Consider the following 14603-nt stretch of genomic DNA (forward strand, 5'->3'; position numbering starts at 1 on the left):
GTTTGGAAATGGTCTAGTACTTACTGCCCTCCGGCTTTTCCACCCGCTTCCTGGCACTGCATTCTGTTCCTGCTTGTGAAAATCTGGGGTGAAAATTTCAGGGAAAAAACACATGTGGGCTAGCTGCGCTTAACCAGTTACAGTTTATCTGTCACTTTCTATTGCGATCACCAAACACTTTTACAGCAATATAGAAAAAGCTTGAGTCTAGAACACGTGATATCATACATCCTCCACGAGCTGAAGAATAAGTTTGTTTACACACCTACATGTTTGGCTATGGGATTTCATGGCTCTCTGCTGATAGCAGCAGACTCTGAATTAGAATAAGAGTTCCCATTTCCATTCCACATTTGATCTACCAGACCTAAGAGTCTCCTTAATTTATGAATTATCAGGAATAAGTGGATTTTTTTTCCATTTAATTTTCAGGGATAAAATTCCAGTTCCCTTCCTTACAGTGAATAGTTTCTTATTGCAAACAGTATTCAAAACATGTTAGTGAAAAGACTGTTCCTGACATCAGTGGACCTGTCACAGATAGATACAGGTTTGCCCCATCAACAAGTTAAAGGGGAAAAAAAGAACTCGCATGGAAGAGACATTTGCAAGGCTTTTATCATTTGGCCAGAGAGCAAAATAGGATATCAAGGAAGCAACTTCAAATGTATCTGCAAGGACAACATTACACCTGGAATACTGCTAATGTTTCATGGCTTGCTCCAAGATGTTCTCGTCCACCACTTTGTGAGGGAGAGTCACCTTCAATGCGGCATTCTCTTTCATTGCTTGGCAGATCGTTTCATAAGCATAGTCATTACCTGACCAGCAACGTCTGGCAACCTGTCAGAGCAGAAAATCAATGGGTGTAAAAATCGTACATTTCTCTTGCCACATCCATCTTACACAATATTTGCGCAAACATTGGCACCCAATTTCATGACAATAAATCTTCCAAACCCTCTGCTAGTTTCTAGTTTCTTTAATGATTTTGGAAGTAATTCTTGTAATACCTACTTCATTTTTATGGGTAGTATTTGGATAGACTTGGTACATTTTCATGCAGAAACATAACATTCAACAGTCTAACAGTATCATTTAAGCAATCGATGCTTTTGTAGTTGGATAAATATTTAAAAAGGAAAAAGTCACTCAATGCATTTTCAAACTATGAAATCAAGGAGCCAAATTCTCTGCCAGCATGTAAGGATGAAACTCGATGGACAGCCAAGGAACTGGTAAACCCCTCTTCCAACAGCGAAGCTCTGCGTTTTGATCTCTGTGCGAGCAAGATTCCCCAGATGAAAAAAAGTCAAGATTTGGCACAAAGAAAATAAGTCCTTCCCTCTATTCAATGCCTTACAAATCTCTATTATGAATTGCAAATCAGTGTCTGAAATAGTCAGACTCAAAAGTGTTCAAGAAAGAAAATACTTAGGTTCCAATTTAGCAAAATATTTAAGCATATGATTAATGTAAGGCTACTAAGTTCCCAGGATCATAGCAATAACAGCTAGAAATGACCTTGCAAGTCAACAACTCAATTTCCTTGCTACTCACCTATAATTATTCCTGGCAGTGTATTTTCAAGGGTACACTCCAGTTTCTTTCCAGTCTTGTGTATCATATGGGTAGCATTCTCAGACTGTCTTTTTACAACATGTGCGTGGAGGAGTGGGGCTTTTGCTTGCAATAAATCAGAGCAGCAAAAAAGATTTATTGCATTTTTAATAGGCTGCGTCTGATACACAGTTCTTGTTAAGGGTTTGTCTTCATTACTCTAATCTACAAATTAATATAATTGTCCTCCTCCTTCTTCCTTAATAGTTAACTACTGTGTTATTTCAGATCTGGGACAGAGAATACATGCCAATTATTCCTCCTCTTCTTCTACCCCCAGTCATGCCAGGTCTTATGGGGAGAAAAAAACCATTTAGGTCTAAGGCAAGAAGGAATTCTGCAATTCTCTTGAGAAGTAAGACAGAACTGATCATGTCAGCATTGGCAAGGAGCTCCCTCAGGTCCTTGTGAGGTTACGTGACTGAAACACAACAGGTTTTGTCCTTTAATTGGACTGTGCATCACTCTGTCTTGTTGATTTGGTTCCCTGCAAGTATTGAATCAAAACCTTTCTGACACTTCAGAGATGGGATCCTAGTATTAAACCCAGACAGGATCTACCTGGATACTAATGGAATGCAAAAACTCTAATGGTAGCAAGGGCTGGACGAGTTGGCACTTAAATGACAAGCCTTTCAAGATACCTAGATCTAGAAGTTAGGAATAGACAAGACTAAAGTTCATACAGTTGTCAATTGTATTATGTAGGCAATTAACAATGCCAACATGCCTAACAAAATTATATTAAGCATGCTTCCCTTTCTGCTTAAAAAATAACAAGACACACACTGAGATATGTGGAAATTATTGGGCTCCAATATGTTGTAAAGTCAGAAGGGGTGGTCCTGACACTTTACAGTAAATTCCTCACCCAAGAATTATTCAGCCTCTTTTATTGACTTGAAGTCCATTGCACAAGTTGGTTGGAGAAAAAAACCCAAACAAACAAAACAGCTCATTGTCTCTAGTGGAATCAGGCTCATAACCACCTGTATTAGAAGGAGTGACTAGAATGAGTCACTCGGCCCATTAGGACTATTCCTGGGATACAAAAAGCCAGATCCTAAGAACTCCTGCCTGAGTGCTCATACTCCCCATTCAGTTAAAAAAAATAGGAGCACTGGAACCCAAGTACCTAAATAAATATAGTTCTGGAGGCAGGAAAATATTAAAGTGAACATATATAATGAGTTTTGCTTACTCCATTGGAAACATCCCAGCTGAGCATCATCTTCGCCCGTTCTTCAGCCTCCTTGGACCCATCCAAAACCAGGCCAAATCCCCCATTGATCACTTCACCCCTAAAAATTACAAATGTAAGAGAATTAAAACAAAATAATTCAAAGTAATCCCACTAAATTCACAGGAGATAATTTGTTCAGTTGCACTGCAGGAAGAAGGATGAGAACACAGAAATGGTGCTGAGTAAGAGACACTGTCAGCTACCTTTACACTTACAATAAAAAGAAAGGGAATCTAGCAGGGCAAAGGCCTAGTTTCCTGACCTGCAGCAAACTTATTCCACCTTTCTTGTAATGCCCAGCTAGCAGTCGGTACCTGCTCCAAGTGGGAGTGCCAAAAACTAAGCTTGTGCTGCATCTCCTGAAGACTGCAGTCTGTACTGACTCTATAAGCAAGTAAAGAAAGGTTAGCACTTCTGACGGTCTGGAGAGTTACCTACCTCAGGGCGTTTTTAAAGGTTAAGCTGTTCGTGTTTGCTGCTTTAGAGCCTGACGTATAGATAGGATCGTGAGGAGGACTGTGTACTTACTGAAGCAGACAGATGGATCTATTTATATTCTCTCGGGACAAATGAGAGAGCATAAGCATTTTATTTAAAAAGTGTTAACCACCACTTAATGCACATCTGCCTCGATCATTTCAAAAACAGTCATCCATTTTGTATGAGATACATAGATGTTTAAAGACATCAGTGCCAACTTTTCAGGAAGCAGACTTACTGGCAGAAGAAGAACAGAAATATGTTAAAACTAACAGATGATACTTAGGAGAAATACCATTCTGGTTTTAAAAAGACAGTAAAAGCACAGAGAAAACATCTTGTCTGACTTCAGAATCTGGCTTGCTCAAGTTCTTGTTTCGTTGCATATGGTGCATAATGGGGAATGCAGTTGGATAATTATCCATTGGTGTAAATCTATGAGAGCTCTGGCATTGTAACTCAGCATCAGCAGTACCTGAGGGACAGGTCATATTGTACAACACCACATGGTATGAGAGACTACTAAAGGAGACCCCTGGAGGCAGGATTTTGTCCTCTGTGTTTTACAGTTAATATAATGAATAAGTTTACAAAATTTACATAGAATAACATCAGATATGTCCATGAATCAGACAGGAGTTAGGTGTCTTCCAGTCAGGAAGGAATAATTTTTTTACTGTATATTTTCCAGCAGTAACCTGAGCTTCTCAGGAAACAGGGAAATTAGGTTACATTGGAGCCTCACAGACCTGAGATATACTTCCTGAAACTAGAACCCACATTTTCTCATTTTCAATGTAATGTTGTTACTTACGTGATGTTAATTCCCTTTCACTAGTTATATACACGACCTGTGTGCTGAGTAGGACCCTATTACATAGCTGAGCGAGGAACTTAAAGCTCCACACCTTACCATCACGGTACCATTCTTTGAATTCCCTCCACTTTACCATTATTAGATATATCATTATTACAAATACATTTTCTGTTGAAAGGCACAGTCTTCTTGAAACTGACAGTTCTTACAGCAGAATGTCAGTGAATGAATCAGTTTCTCATCTTTAACAGGAAAATTTGAAACAAAGTCGTGTTTTCAATTGAGATGTTTGAATATTGTAAGCTCTAACTCTTCAAAATAAAATATTTCTTTCTGTTTGACACTGTCAACACTTTTCAGCCTGGAATTTAATTCCCAGGATCTTTTTACTGTGTGAAAACTTTCATTAGTTCTGCTCTTAGTCTCATTTTGGGATGAAAACAAACATCCAAACATCTGCATATCTTGCAAATTCTACTTTTTGAATAGCTCATGTTATTACTGTCTTCTCCAAAAGAGGGGACCAGACTAGATGACAACACTACAAATGTAATTATATCAAGACCAGCGCCAGTTACCTCACCATACTCTGCTGCTTCTGTGTAGAGAGACCAAATCAGCGCTATTCTTTACTGTCAAAGTACCAAGCTAGAGTACACTTATGAACTTCAATGATGCCATTACAATGTAATTGGGATGACAGAATGAGCACACCTCAAGACAGCCTATTGGCAATATCAGACAATAAGAAAATCAGACCGCTGGACTAGTGCTTTATAAAGATATTCTATACGGGAAGATGATGTTCTTTCAGCAGCAAAGATCCCCTCTGTGCACAGCATCCCAAAAAGCATCCTTTGAAGCTTAGGCATGAACAGTGAGTGGCTGATCTCACTCGCACTCCATAAATTTAGAGCCTCTCCATCGATTTCCATGGAGTTACTCCAGCGTAAATCAGAATCATTCATCAGAATCTGTCCTACTGTCTAAAAATCACTCATAAATTAAATGCCAATGTTTCTCAGAATGGATTTTCTGGCAAAACCTCTCACTTTTAAAGGGGAGCTCTCTGCCTTCATTAGCATTGGGTCACATTTTCAGGTAATTAAAGAAACATGTGGCATTTTGACCTAAGCTACCTCCTATAATTTCCAGATGTCTCCTTCTAAGGTGATCAAAGAAAACAAGGCCTCTCACAATCAAGATGTCACACTGTCAACAGTGCAGTTTGATTCTTAAATTGCTTCTGCCTTTTTGTTACTACAGGTTACTCAGGCTCCATGCTAATATACATTCTCCTGCAAATAAACAGGCAGCAAGAAATGAATAACATTCATTTGCTGTAATTACAGTCAAGACTATGTTAATCTTAAGTCTCTCAAACAACACATGTGATGCAGATTCCAGCTAAATAAATATTAATCCTGCTTTTTCTCTTTGCCCCACAAAGCTATAGCAGAGAAAAATCAAAGCAGGTAAAAGGCATTTCTCTAGTCTCGTAGGGAAGACATGGCAGATTGTCAGCAGCTCCAGGCAAGCCCAGCCTCTGCAGGGAGGACTCGTAGCTGAACACAGTGCAATTGCCATTTTTGAACTCCCTGAACAAAAATTTGCCAATGACAACTTGATTTCTTTCTGATCACATGCATATTTGTTTATAAATATATATAAACTTCCACATGCACTTTCACACCTCCAAATCACCTGATGAAAAGAAGATTTTATCTGGCACATGGAGATTCCTTCATGGCAAAGTCAGCTGAGTTTTTACTGCTCCAGAAAAAAAGAAAAACAGGGTCCTAAAACCTAAAGGCATCTGTCTCTTCCATGCAAAGAAAGTAATTTGTTATGGATGGGGGTTGGTTTTGCTTCTTTTGCCACCTTTAAATTATTCCTCTCTTTCTCCTTAGAAGGCAAAGGGGTGCAGGGCTTTAACTAGCTAGGGCAGTGCCATAATTAGTTAAGTCGAGCAGAACCACCTGTCATGCCGTGGCTTTTGGGGGCTCTCCAGACCACGGCATCTAATGGCAGGACACTGTTACCACATCTGAGTCTCAGCATGGTGGCTTATTAAGGCTCGTGCAGAGACAGGCCTAATTTTCAGGCTCTGCATTCTTCACTGAAGCACAGTACTTTAATCACAGAGGGCTATGACTGCTCCTGAGAACAAGGTGAGCAGATACTGTTCCACAATGACAAGCCACCAAGCAACCATAGGAAATGTCAAAAAGGATAACCAAACCCTGTTTTTCCATTGATATTTTGATTTCAGTGAATAGCCACATACTAATTTTCTGATGCATTACATAAATGACAGCACCTGTGCTCTGCCTTGGGGAAGAGCTTCTTCCCAATGATGTAACTCCACTTAAGAAACAACTAAAACAATAACACTGAAATTGCAGTGTGGCCAGTGCCAGCTTTCCAGAAGTAAGGGCAGTCTCACCATTCAGCCAATCTCTCTTTGAATTGCTCAGAGGGCTAGAAACGTGCAGGAGGGATTGGCCTTACAGAGGCCAGAGACATAGGGAATATGATCATTTGTATCATTTGAATTAAGCATCGTTGATACACAGAACATTAGTGGCATAAGCAATTATTTTAGCAATTACAATAACTATAATTATCAATTATCATAAAAATATTCCAAATATTTTGCACAACATGTAGTGGAAAGTTATTTTCTTTGCTTGTATTTCATAAGCAGATATTTTATAATGTTAAACTCAGCTAAGGCCATTCAGACAGATCTAGTCTGCTGATGTCTCTGGAGTCTGAGACTGAGATGACTAGAGTAAGCAGATATTCTGGTATGTATTTTCCATTCAGAATTATGGAAGTTGTGAATAAAATCCTTGCCATGGTGGTTGTTATCGCTAAAATCAGTAAAGCCAGATTTTCACTCCATGCGTCTAAGCCCTCAGAAAGCTTTCTTATCCCACTGTTCAATTTTGCTCTCACATACCTTCTATTCATTAGTTACTTCACTGAAATCAAAGGATTTAGAGCATAGGAGAGAAAATTCTCTGTCTGACTTGAAGGGATATTTTCTAGATCCAGCTCATCCAGATGACTAATAATTAAGTATCATCAAGTGTCTCTAGGATAACACCTGCTGCAAGTTCTTTGGCTTGCTATTGTTGGCATATTCCAGAGCTGGATGGAACAGGGAAATGGGAGGGTTCACTATGGTATTTAATAGAGGGTTGTGCCCCTTTTGACTGGCAACACCACAAAATGAAGACATGACTGTAAATGGGAGAGACTTTGCTGGACTATGCTGGAAAGAACAAACCAGAACTAAAGATTCTGCAGTGTGGCTAGGCTCTCCTTTTCCCTACACCTCTGTCAATCCAGAGTAACCTTTTAGTGGCATATGAAGGAGATCAGTTTCCCTCTCCATACATGGTATTTCTTCCATTCTGCTTCTTAGTTTAGGTATTTCTCTTAGTTCTGCATCTTATGTGAAGGAGGTGTTTAATCCAGTCCTTACTTGGCTGTGGTCTTTTAACCTACCAGGCACAAGCAAGGGCAGAAAGAAGACTGGGGGGTTTGGTGGCACCTGGGCTGTTTTGTATCAATAACCCCTCATTGCACTTTAGCACATGGGCATTTATATTGGGGTCCTAAGGTCACAGATTTAAATACAGCTTAAGGGGAAATCTAAACATAATCCATCTACTAACACTCTGGCTGTGCATGTGTGAAGACAACTTTGGAAGCAGGATCTGTTCAAAAAGATCATGGTAGACTGTCCTTATTTGGCAAATTAAGTTCTCCAAACTGTCCTATGGCCAATGTCCGAAACACTTTTTCTAGACGTATGGGCATTAATTAAAAAAGCCTCATACAACACCACACTTTACCTTATAATACATCCTTTCAGCCCTTGTCTCCAAACCCATCCTTCCCATCATCACGACAGTGTACTACTTCAGTAATACACACATCTTTTCTGCAATTCCCCTCAATTCCCCCTCCTGTCTCTCCTCCCTACACACACACAGAGCAGTGGTAACGACATTCAGAGTCCAGCTTTAGAAACATAAACGAGTTCTTACCAGCCAACTCCACCACCGTTGTGCAATGCGACCCAGGTTGCTCCTCTGAACGCATCTCCTACAAAATTTTGTACCGCCATGTCTAGGAGGAGAGGAAAGGTGTTATCATGGCTCTGACATGCTGCATTCATTTTTCTGTTGTGCTGCTCACTCCCTCTGCTTACTCCTTGGTTATGGCTGTGTGAGGGCAGTGTTTGAGGCAGGGTTTACTCACAGCTTCTCTCACAGATATGCAGCAAACATCTCATTCTTGGGAGGAACAGGCAGGAGAGATTTTCCTCCCACTTTTTGCCCCTACATTACAGAAAGCAAATGCCAATTTCACACTGTAGTTTGTGAGGACCCTGGTGCTTTCTGCATTTGTGATCCAATTCAAGCAGTTGAAGAACTTACCACTCCTCAGCTGGCAGATACCTCCCAAGTGTGGAGAGAAATACAATCCTCTCCTTGGGGATGCCTCAGTCATGGATGAACAGGCTGGATACGTCCATGTGGAAGGTTTCAAAATGGGGCGGGGGGACCTGGAAAACTACATGCCTTGCAGTTCTCAGAAGCCTAAGGTATTTTCAGATCAGACTGCAGAGTTAATTCAGTGCAGAAAGCCAGTCTAAAGCTAAGGAGTTGCATTTTGGGAACACAGTTGGGATGAAACAGATATTGGCCCCGATTCTCTGGACATGGGGGAATTTTACCCTGAACATGAACTGCTGAAATCACACAGGAGGTTTCTTTTGTTTTAAAAAATGAAGAAAAAATAATTTAGCAGACAAATGTCATTTGACTAATGTCAAATGTATCATTTCCACTGAAATGTTCACTAGAATTTTGTATGTTCACTACAATTTGTGCTAAAGGATATACCCAGAGAGGTGGAAAGAGGTACACACAGAGGATAACAGGTTAACATTTACTGAAAACGTTTGTCCAGATTTAATTCAGGACAGATTTAATAGATCATTTGCTGTGCTTTTACAGCAAAAAATAAGAGACAAACAGCAATATCCCCACCAGCCACATTTGCAGACCCACAGTTGTTACTTGCCTGATGGAAAAATTAATTTACTTGAGCACTAATCTATGTTAAACCCTGTCAAAAGCCCCATTATGGCATCTTTTATCTGGCATTATGTCACTTTAATAACCCAATTATCATAATTACAGTGCTGTCAGGAAGGAATGGGAGAGATCAAAATCCCCACATTGTAAAAACGTACAGATTTCTTCCCCAGCCACTAGCGTGATAAGAGTGTAGGTTGGACAAGGAGCATGGCAGGTGGACTAACGATGTAATAATGTGCTGCTCCTTGGCTTCAATAAAGGTCACTAACTGTGCAAATGTCTGTACTGAACTACAGTTTGCCAAGCAGCGGTGAACCATGTTTGCCAAGGATCAGGCTAAGGTACTTACTGCAAAATAAAATAAGACAGGCAAACACTCTGAAAAATTCCTGTGTGCTAGAGAGGAGCCAATTTCAACTGCACCACCTCAAATGTGGTGTTAAAACAACAGGAAAGAAGGGAGAGAGAAAGACCTAACATGTTCTTTTGTTACCTCCAGAGGCTCATCTGGTAAAAGAGAGTTAGGGCTGGTTTCAAAGACCAGTGAAATCAGTGGTCAACAGGCTTTAGAGGAGCCCTTGGAGAAGGCAAATAGTTCACGTAAATCACAAAATGCAAAGAAAAACACATAGTATGATGAGCAATGGGGTTTTGCAAGCCTTGTTTCTGTTGCTCTCTCTGAGGGCATTACCCGAGGTTTCCTTATGTTGTTAAGCCCTTTGGTGGAGACGTTACTTTAGACTGCTGTGCTTTGTGCAACTGCACCATTTTCTCACAGCTTGTCAGAACCAAACATTATTCGAGGCATCTATCCATCTAGCCTATTAGAACTAGCCAACATACTCAAAAAGTGTTGAAGTGGGACTGATAGACACAGCTAAAAGCCTCATTTCGTCAGGAAATCCAGTCAAGATAGCAGGGAACTTTTCTCCTTAAAATTGAGCTATAATTTGGTTCTATTATGAATTCCCATAATGGAAGTAATTCAATATGCTCAGCTACCTCTATCACAATCTCTCCTTCTACAGCAGCTTGTATCCTCCAATCTCAAGCCACTTTGTGATTGCAGTTCATGACATGCAGATACACTACTGGGCTAAAACTATTATCATAATTTCCACTTTATGGATGGAAAATTGAGGAAGAATTAGGTTAAAAATTGCTTAGTGCTTCACTCATTTTTTTCAGGTCTCCAGTCTGATATTTCTTGGGTTTATCTTTTGAAAGCACCATTTCACAAACTTAAAAGCAGAGCCTGTTTAGCTCAGGTCAGGTGTCCAGAATTAAAGGCTCATTTTGTATAGCAAACCTACATGATTTGCCCACAGTCACACTGTAAGTGAGCAACGAGGCTTGGAGTCTAATCCAGAATGCCTGACTTCCATTCTTACGCTTTTACTATCAAAGTATGTTCCCTTATGACCAGAAAAGTTCATTTCAGAAACTCCAGATTGTTTTCTTGAGTTCTCAGGCAATGAAATGAATGCAGCTGTGAATCTTTTTGCTTTAAGCAAAATACTATTACAGACCTGATTTTGAGCTTGTGGATCCCAAGGAAATACAGCCATAATTCTGCTCAGATCACCTCTTTGAAACAGTGAGGCGCCAAATTAAAATCAAACAGAAGATACAGTCCTCTGAGATAGATTGCACTCCATTTACTCCATTGAATTTTCAGCATTGTTCTGGACCTCTCTTATTTAACTGGCTCCACATTCATGTCTGTGTCACTATTAAATCCCACAAAGCTTCTCAGGAAGTATGATTAACTGGGATTAAAGGGTTAAACAAAAACATTTTTTAAATGTTGCATAAAAACCCTGATTTCTCTTTTAAAGCAATTTCCTTGTTTGCCTGGACAGACCAAGCCTCAGCTGCTCTGCTGACCTGCGCAAAAGGCTGATCCATCATAAATGTTTGACGTTTCTCTGTAAGGACTGTCGGTCCCACTCACATCATGGTGATCTCGGCTGAGGACTACTGGAGCCTGCAAAAAGCCAAGGATGAGAAAATGGAATCCTTCATGGACTGCCAGTGCTACTGAAGATCATCATTTGCTGAATTCACTTCTATCTTAAGTCATTTCGAACTTCAGCTTTGTCCCCTCTCCTAAACCCCCTGAAACACCTTCTCTGCCTGCTATTATTTATTATAAAACCGTTGTTCACATACTGTTCATGAAAGCCACCATCGTTCATAACTAAGAATAAGCTTGTTTTTATGCCAATGGCATCCTCAAAGGAGGGCAGGGAGAAGAGGGGAAGCAGTATGGTTATTTCATCTGAGCATTTCTTTACTGAAATTTCGAAGACATTTCAGTATGCAAAAATCTTCATTCAAAAATAGTCCTTCTTTGCTGTTGAAAATGAAAACTAACAGTAAGAATTTTTACACTTTTTCATTTTTTTGGAAGACTTCAAGACTAAAAATAGGTTAGCAATAAAAATAAGTGATTTCATACAGCTCAAACAAGTCAATTCTTGATCTGAAATTTAATTGACAGTACAAATCCAGATCAGCTTGCAGGTCTTCATTATCCTTTGCCATGCACACGGTTTATATAAAAATATTTCACTCTTGGCATGGTGTGGTCTGGGATTAGCTGGCTCTGTTTTACGCTGGCAGTGAATTAGAAAATCATTGAAAATAGACATGAGCATCCAGCTTGCGAGAGGGGGAATGGAGATTTGCAGAAATAAAGAAAGGACGCAACAAAATCTGAAGGGCTTGGGAGTCTGACCTTGTCAGTCATAGCTCCAAGGGAGTGCTCTGTCTGGTCAGGTTTATTTTTTAAGACTAGCTTGCAGCGACGTTCATTTTGAATCCTGAGAAGGTCAACAGCATTTGAAATATTTTAACAAACTTCTGAGTAGCAAAAACCAGACCTTTCCTAGCTAGAATCGGTCCTAAGTTTTACTTGAGTTTGTCCCTTTAGAAAGGGTAATTCAGCTATAAAAGAGATGGAGATAAATGAGTGAACATGCCTTGGTCTGATGCTGCGGTACACACAGCAAGTAATGGGTATAATTACTGAGTGGTGCCTTCGGGATTTTGGTCCCCCAGGATTTCACATTGTACATCTACCTACAATACTCATGACTAACTTAGAAAATCCCTATACAGACTTGCCCATAGTATGTACTTTTACCACCACCACATACGGTCAGTGGCATTTTACTCAGATGAGTAAGACATTATGCACTAGAGTGGCAGTGTCAAGCCTAATGATTTTCTTCATTCATATATGCAATGCAAATGAAAATTGACTGCAGAGCTAGCTGTAGCCATAATATGGCTGAAAGTGAGGGACAGAGAGTAAGAAGCACTGGGCAGTGGCATGGTCTCTTGTTCCTTTTAATGTTTGGGGCACTGCTAAAGAGTTAGTCCCTGCCTTGTGTTTTCAGCAAATCACAGCATATGTTGTGCTTCTAGATGCCCAAATAGAAAATAAGGCAGATTCCAACCATGAAATAAAAGGTAGCATATTTCAGTGAGTTTCTAAAGCCATCTCTCTTCTATTATGTAGCGCAATACTGATGACAGGCAGAGACGAGGACTGAGCTCTAATACATGCTAACAGAATACTGGTCTCATCTAAACGGCAGGCACTTCTGTTCTTACTGGTTGAAGCTTTCTCCTTTCCCTCCTGCCACCCCAGTCTCTGATATTAAACACAATTACCGGACCATATCAAGACAAAAAAGACAAACCTTAATCCTTCCTTCGGAAATCGCTCGATTAATAGCCACAGCTATAGACACACGACCACTCTGATCAGAATATAAGATTCTAGCTTGAGAGCCAACAACCTGGAAAATAAAAATGCCAGAGCGATAAGGTTCTCTGTGCAACTGGCTTATCTTCAGGCCCCAGATAAATGGAGTCACAGGATTGACCCCTTCTGTAAGAGAAAGTGCAGATTATTTCTTCATCAACATCCAGCTTCCAGAAAAAAGAAATTAAAATCCCTTTCTGAACTGAGTTTTATCTCCACTCACACAATCAGTGAGATGTATTTCTGTATTCAGCTGCTACTGTCCAATAAATCCTACGTTTTAAATCAAGCTGATTGCTAGGCTATAATCCCCCTATCAACAAATCCCTTATCAACAGCTGAGAAGCAGAGGTTTGGAACTGGCAATGGTGGGCCGGAAAGGAAGAGAAATGTGGAGACAAAGAATGGCAAAGAACATCTGTCCTGCACAGCTATGGTCCTCTCCAGCTTTTACCCCACAAGACCAATCTGGCTTCCAGATGAGGAGAGCACATATGAGCCCTACAGTGTTACCGGTTAGCTTCACAGTGAGAGCCTGCCCTAAAAGAAAAGCAAAGGATGCTTCACTGGCATCCTGCTTCCCACAACGCAAAAGGATGGCAGTTCTTTGGCCTCATCACCTGTTTTGAAAAGGATACTGGGAACTGCAGGCGTGAAGAGGTCGGGCCAAAGCAATGCCAAGAAGGACATTTTGAATAGTGTTCTGAAAGAAAGGTAGTTCCAAATGAGGTGAATGGTGAATCATTGACGTGTTTCACTCCAGATATAAGACTAAATATTGCTGGATTATTTGAACATTTCCAGATGAGGAAGTGAAGGGAAAGAACTGCTTCAGCTCACCCTAAAATCCTGCTGTGGAGAGAGGTTTAAGTTTTCAGCCCTGGGAGTTACAGCCAGCATTCTCATCCATGCCCATTCCTGCTTTTCACTCCAGCATTCAAATACTGCAGTCTGGACCAGGAACGGTCACGTGTGCTGAAGGAGGTTGTGCACTTACCAAGCTGTGCCTGCCAGCTTCCCGAATCCAGCGGATGTTGTCATGGTATTGCTGCTTCACAGATGTGCTTACTTGCAAGAGAAAGCAAGAAAGAAGAGGTTTTAAAAATGAATGCAGTATGCTCTAAATTTAATTTAATTCATCTGCCAGAACTAGGAAGTCAAATTCTAGTCTCAGATACAAGCACACATATAGGAAATGCTGTATAGAATCCTCTGTGCAGCTGATGCAGTAACTGGTACCATATATTTAGAGGAAGGTATGAGATGTCACCTAGGAGGCAGCTGGAATGATAGGTCCCATTCAGATCCTTGGCAAATTAAATTAAACCTTGAAATATGGGTTACATGTACTGTTCATTTTTGGTCACCTGGCTTGCTGCCTACTAAACGCCCAATCCCTTTCCGAGACTGAATTAGTAACTTTAGCAAATGCCATGACATCAGGTACTACAGTCCAGTCTTGCATTAGGTAGTAAATAACTCCTTTCAGTCAGCCAGCAGAAATTCTCAGAAGCAGCTGGCAATACATACTTGAGGATAAGTTACACC

General features: G+C 40.4%; 1 protein-coding gene across 1 annotated transcript in view; it reads right to left on the minus strand.

The window, feature by feature from the left end:
- Positions 1-702: 702 nt before the first annotated feature.
- UROC1 (urocanate hydratase 1) overlaps positions 703-14603 on the minus strand; it is a 41467-nt gene continuing 27566 nt past the window's right edge. The window contains exons 15-20 of the mRNA XM_009815842.2: positions 14053-14123; positions 12991-13089; positions 11168-11267; positions 8222-8303; positions 2822-2921; positions 703-843 (exon numbers count right to left, since the gene is read on the minus strand). Of these exons, the coding sequence (XP_009814144.2) occupies positions 703-843; positions 2822-2921; positions 8222-8303; positions 11168-11267; positions 12991-13089; positions 14053-14123 (593 nt within the window). The remainder of the gene's footprint in view (positions 844-2821; positions 2922-8221; positions 8304-11167; positions 11268-12990; positions 13090-14052; positions 14124-14603) is intronic.

Source organism: Gavia stellata, chromosome 12 (assembly GCF_030936135.1).
Source record: "Gavia stellata isolate bGavSte3 chromosome 12, bGavSte3.hap2, whole genome shotgun sequence".
Classification (NCBI taxonomy): Eukaryota; Metazoa; Chordata; class Aves; order Gaviiformes; family Gaviidae; genus Gavia; species Gavia stellata.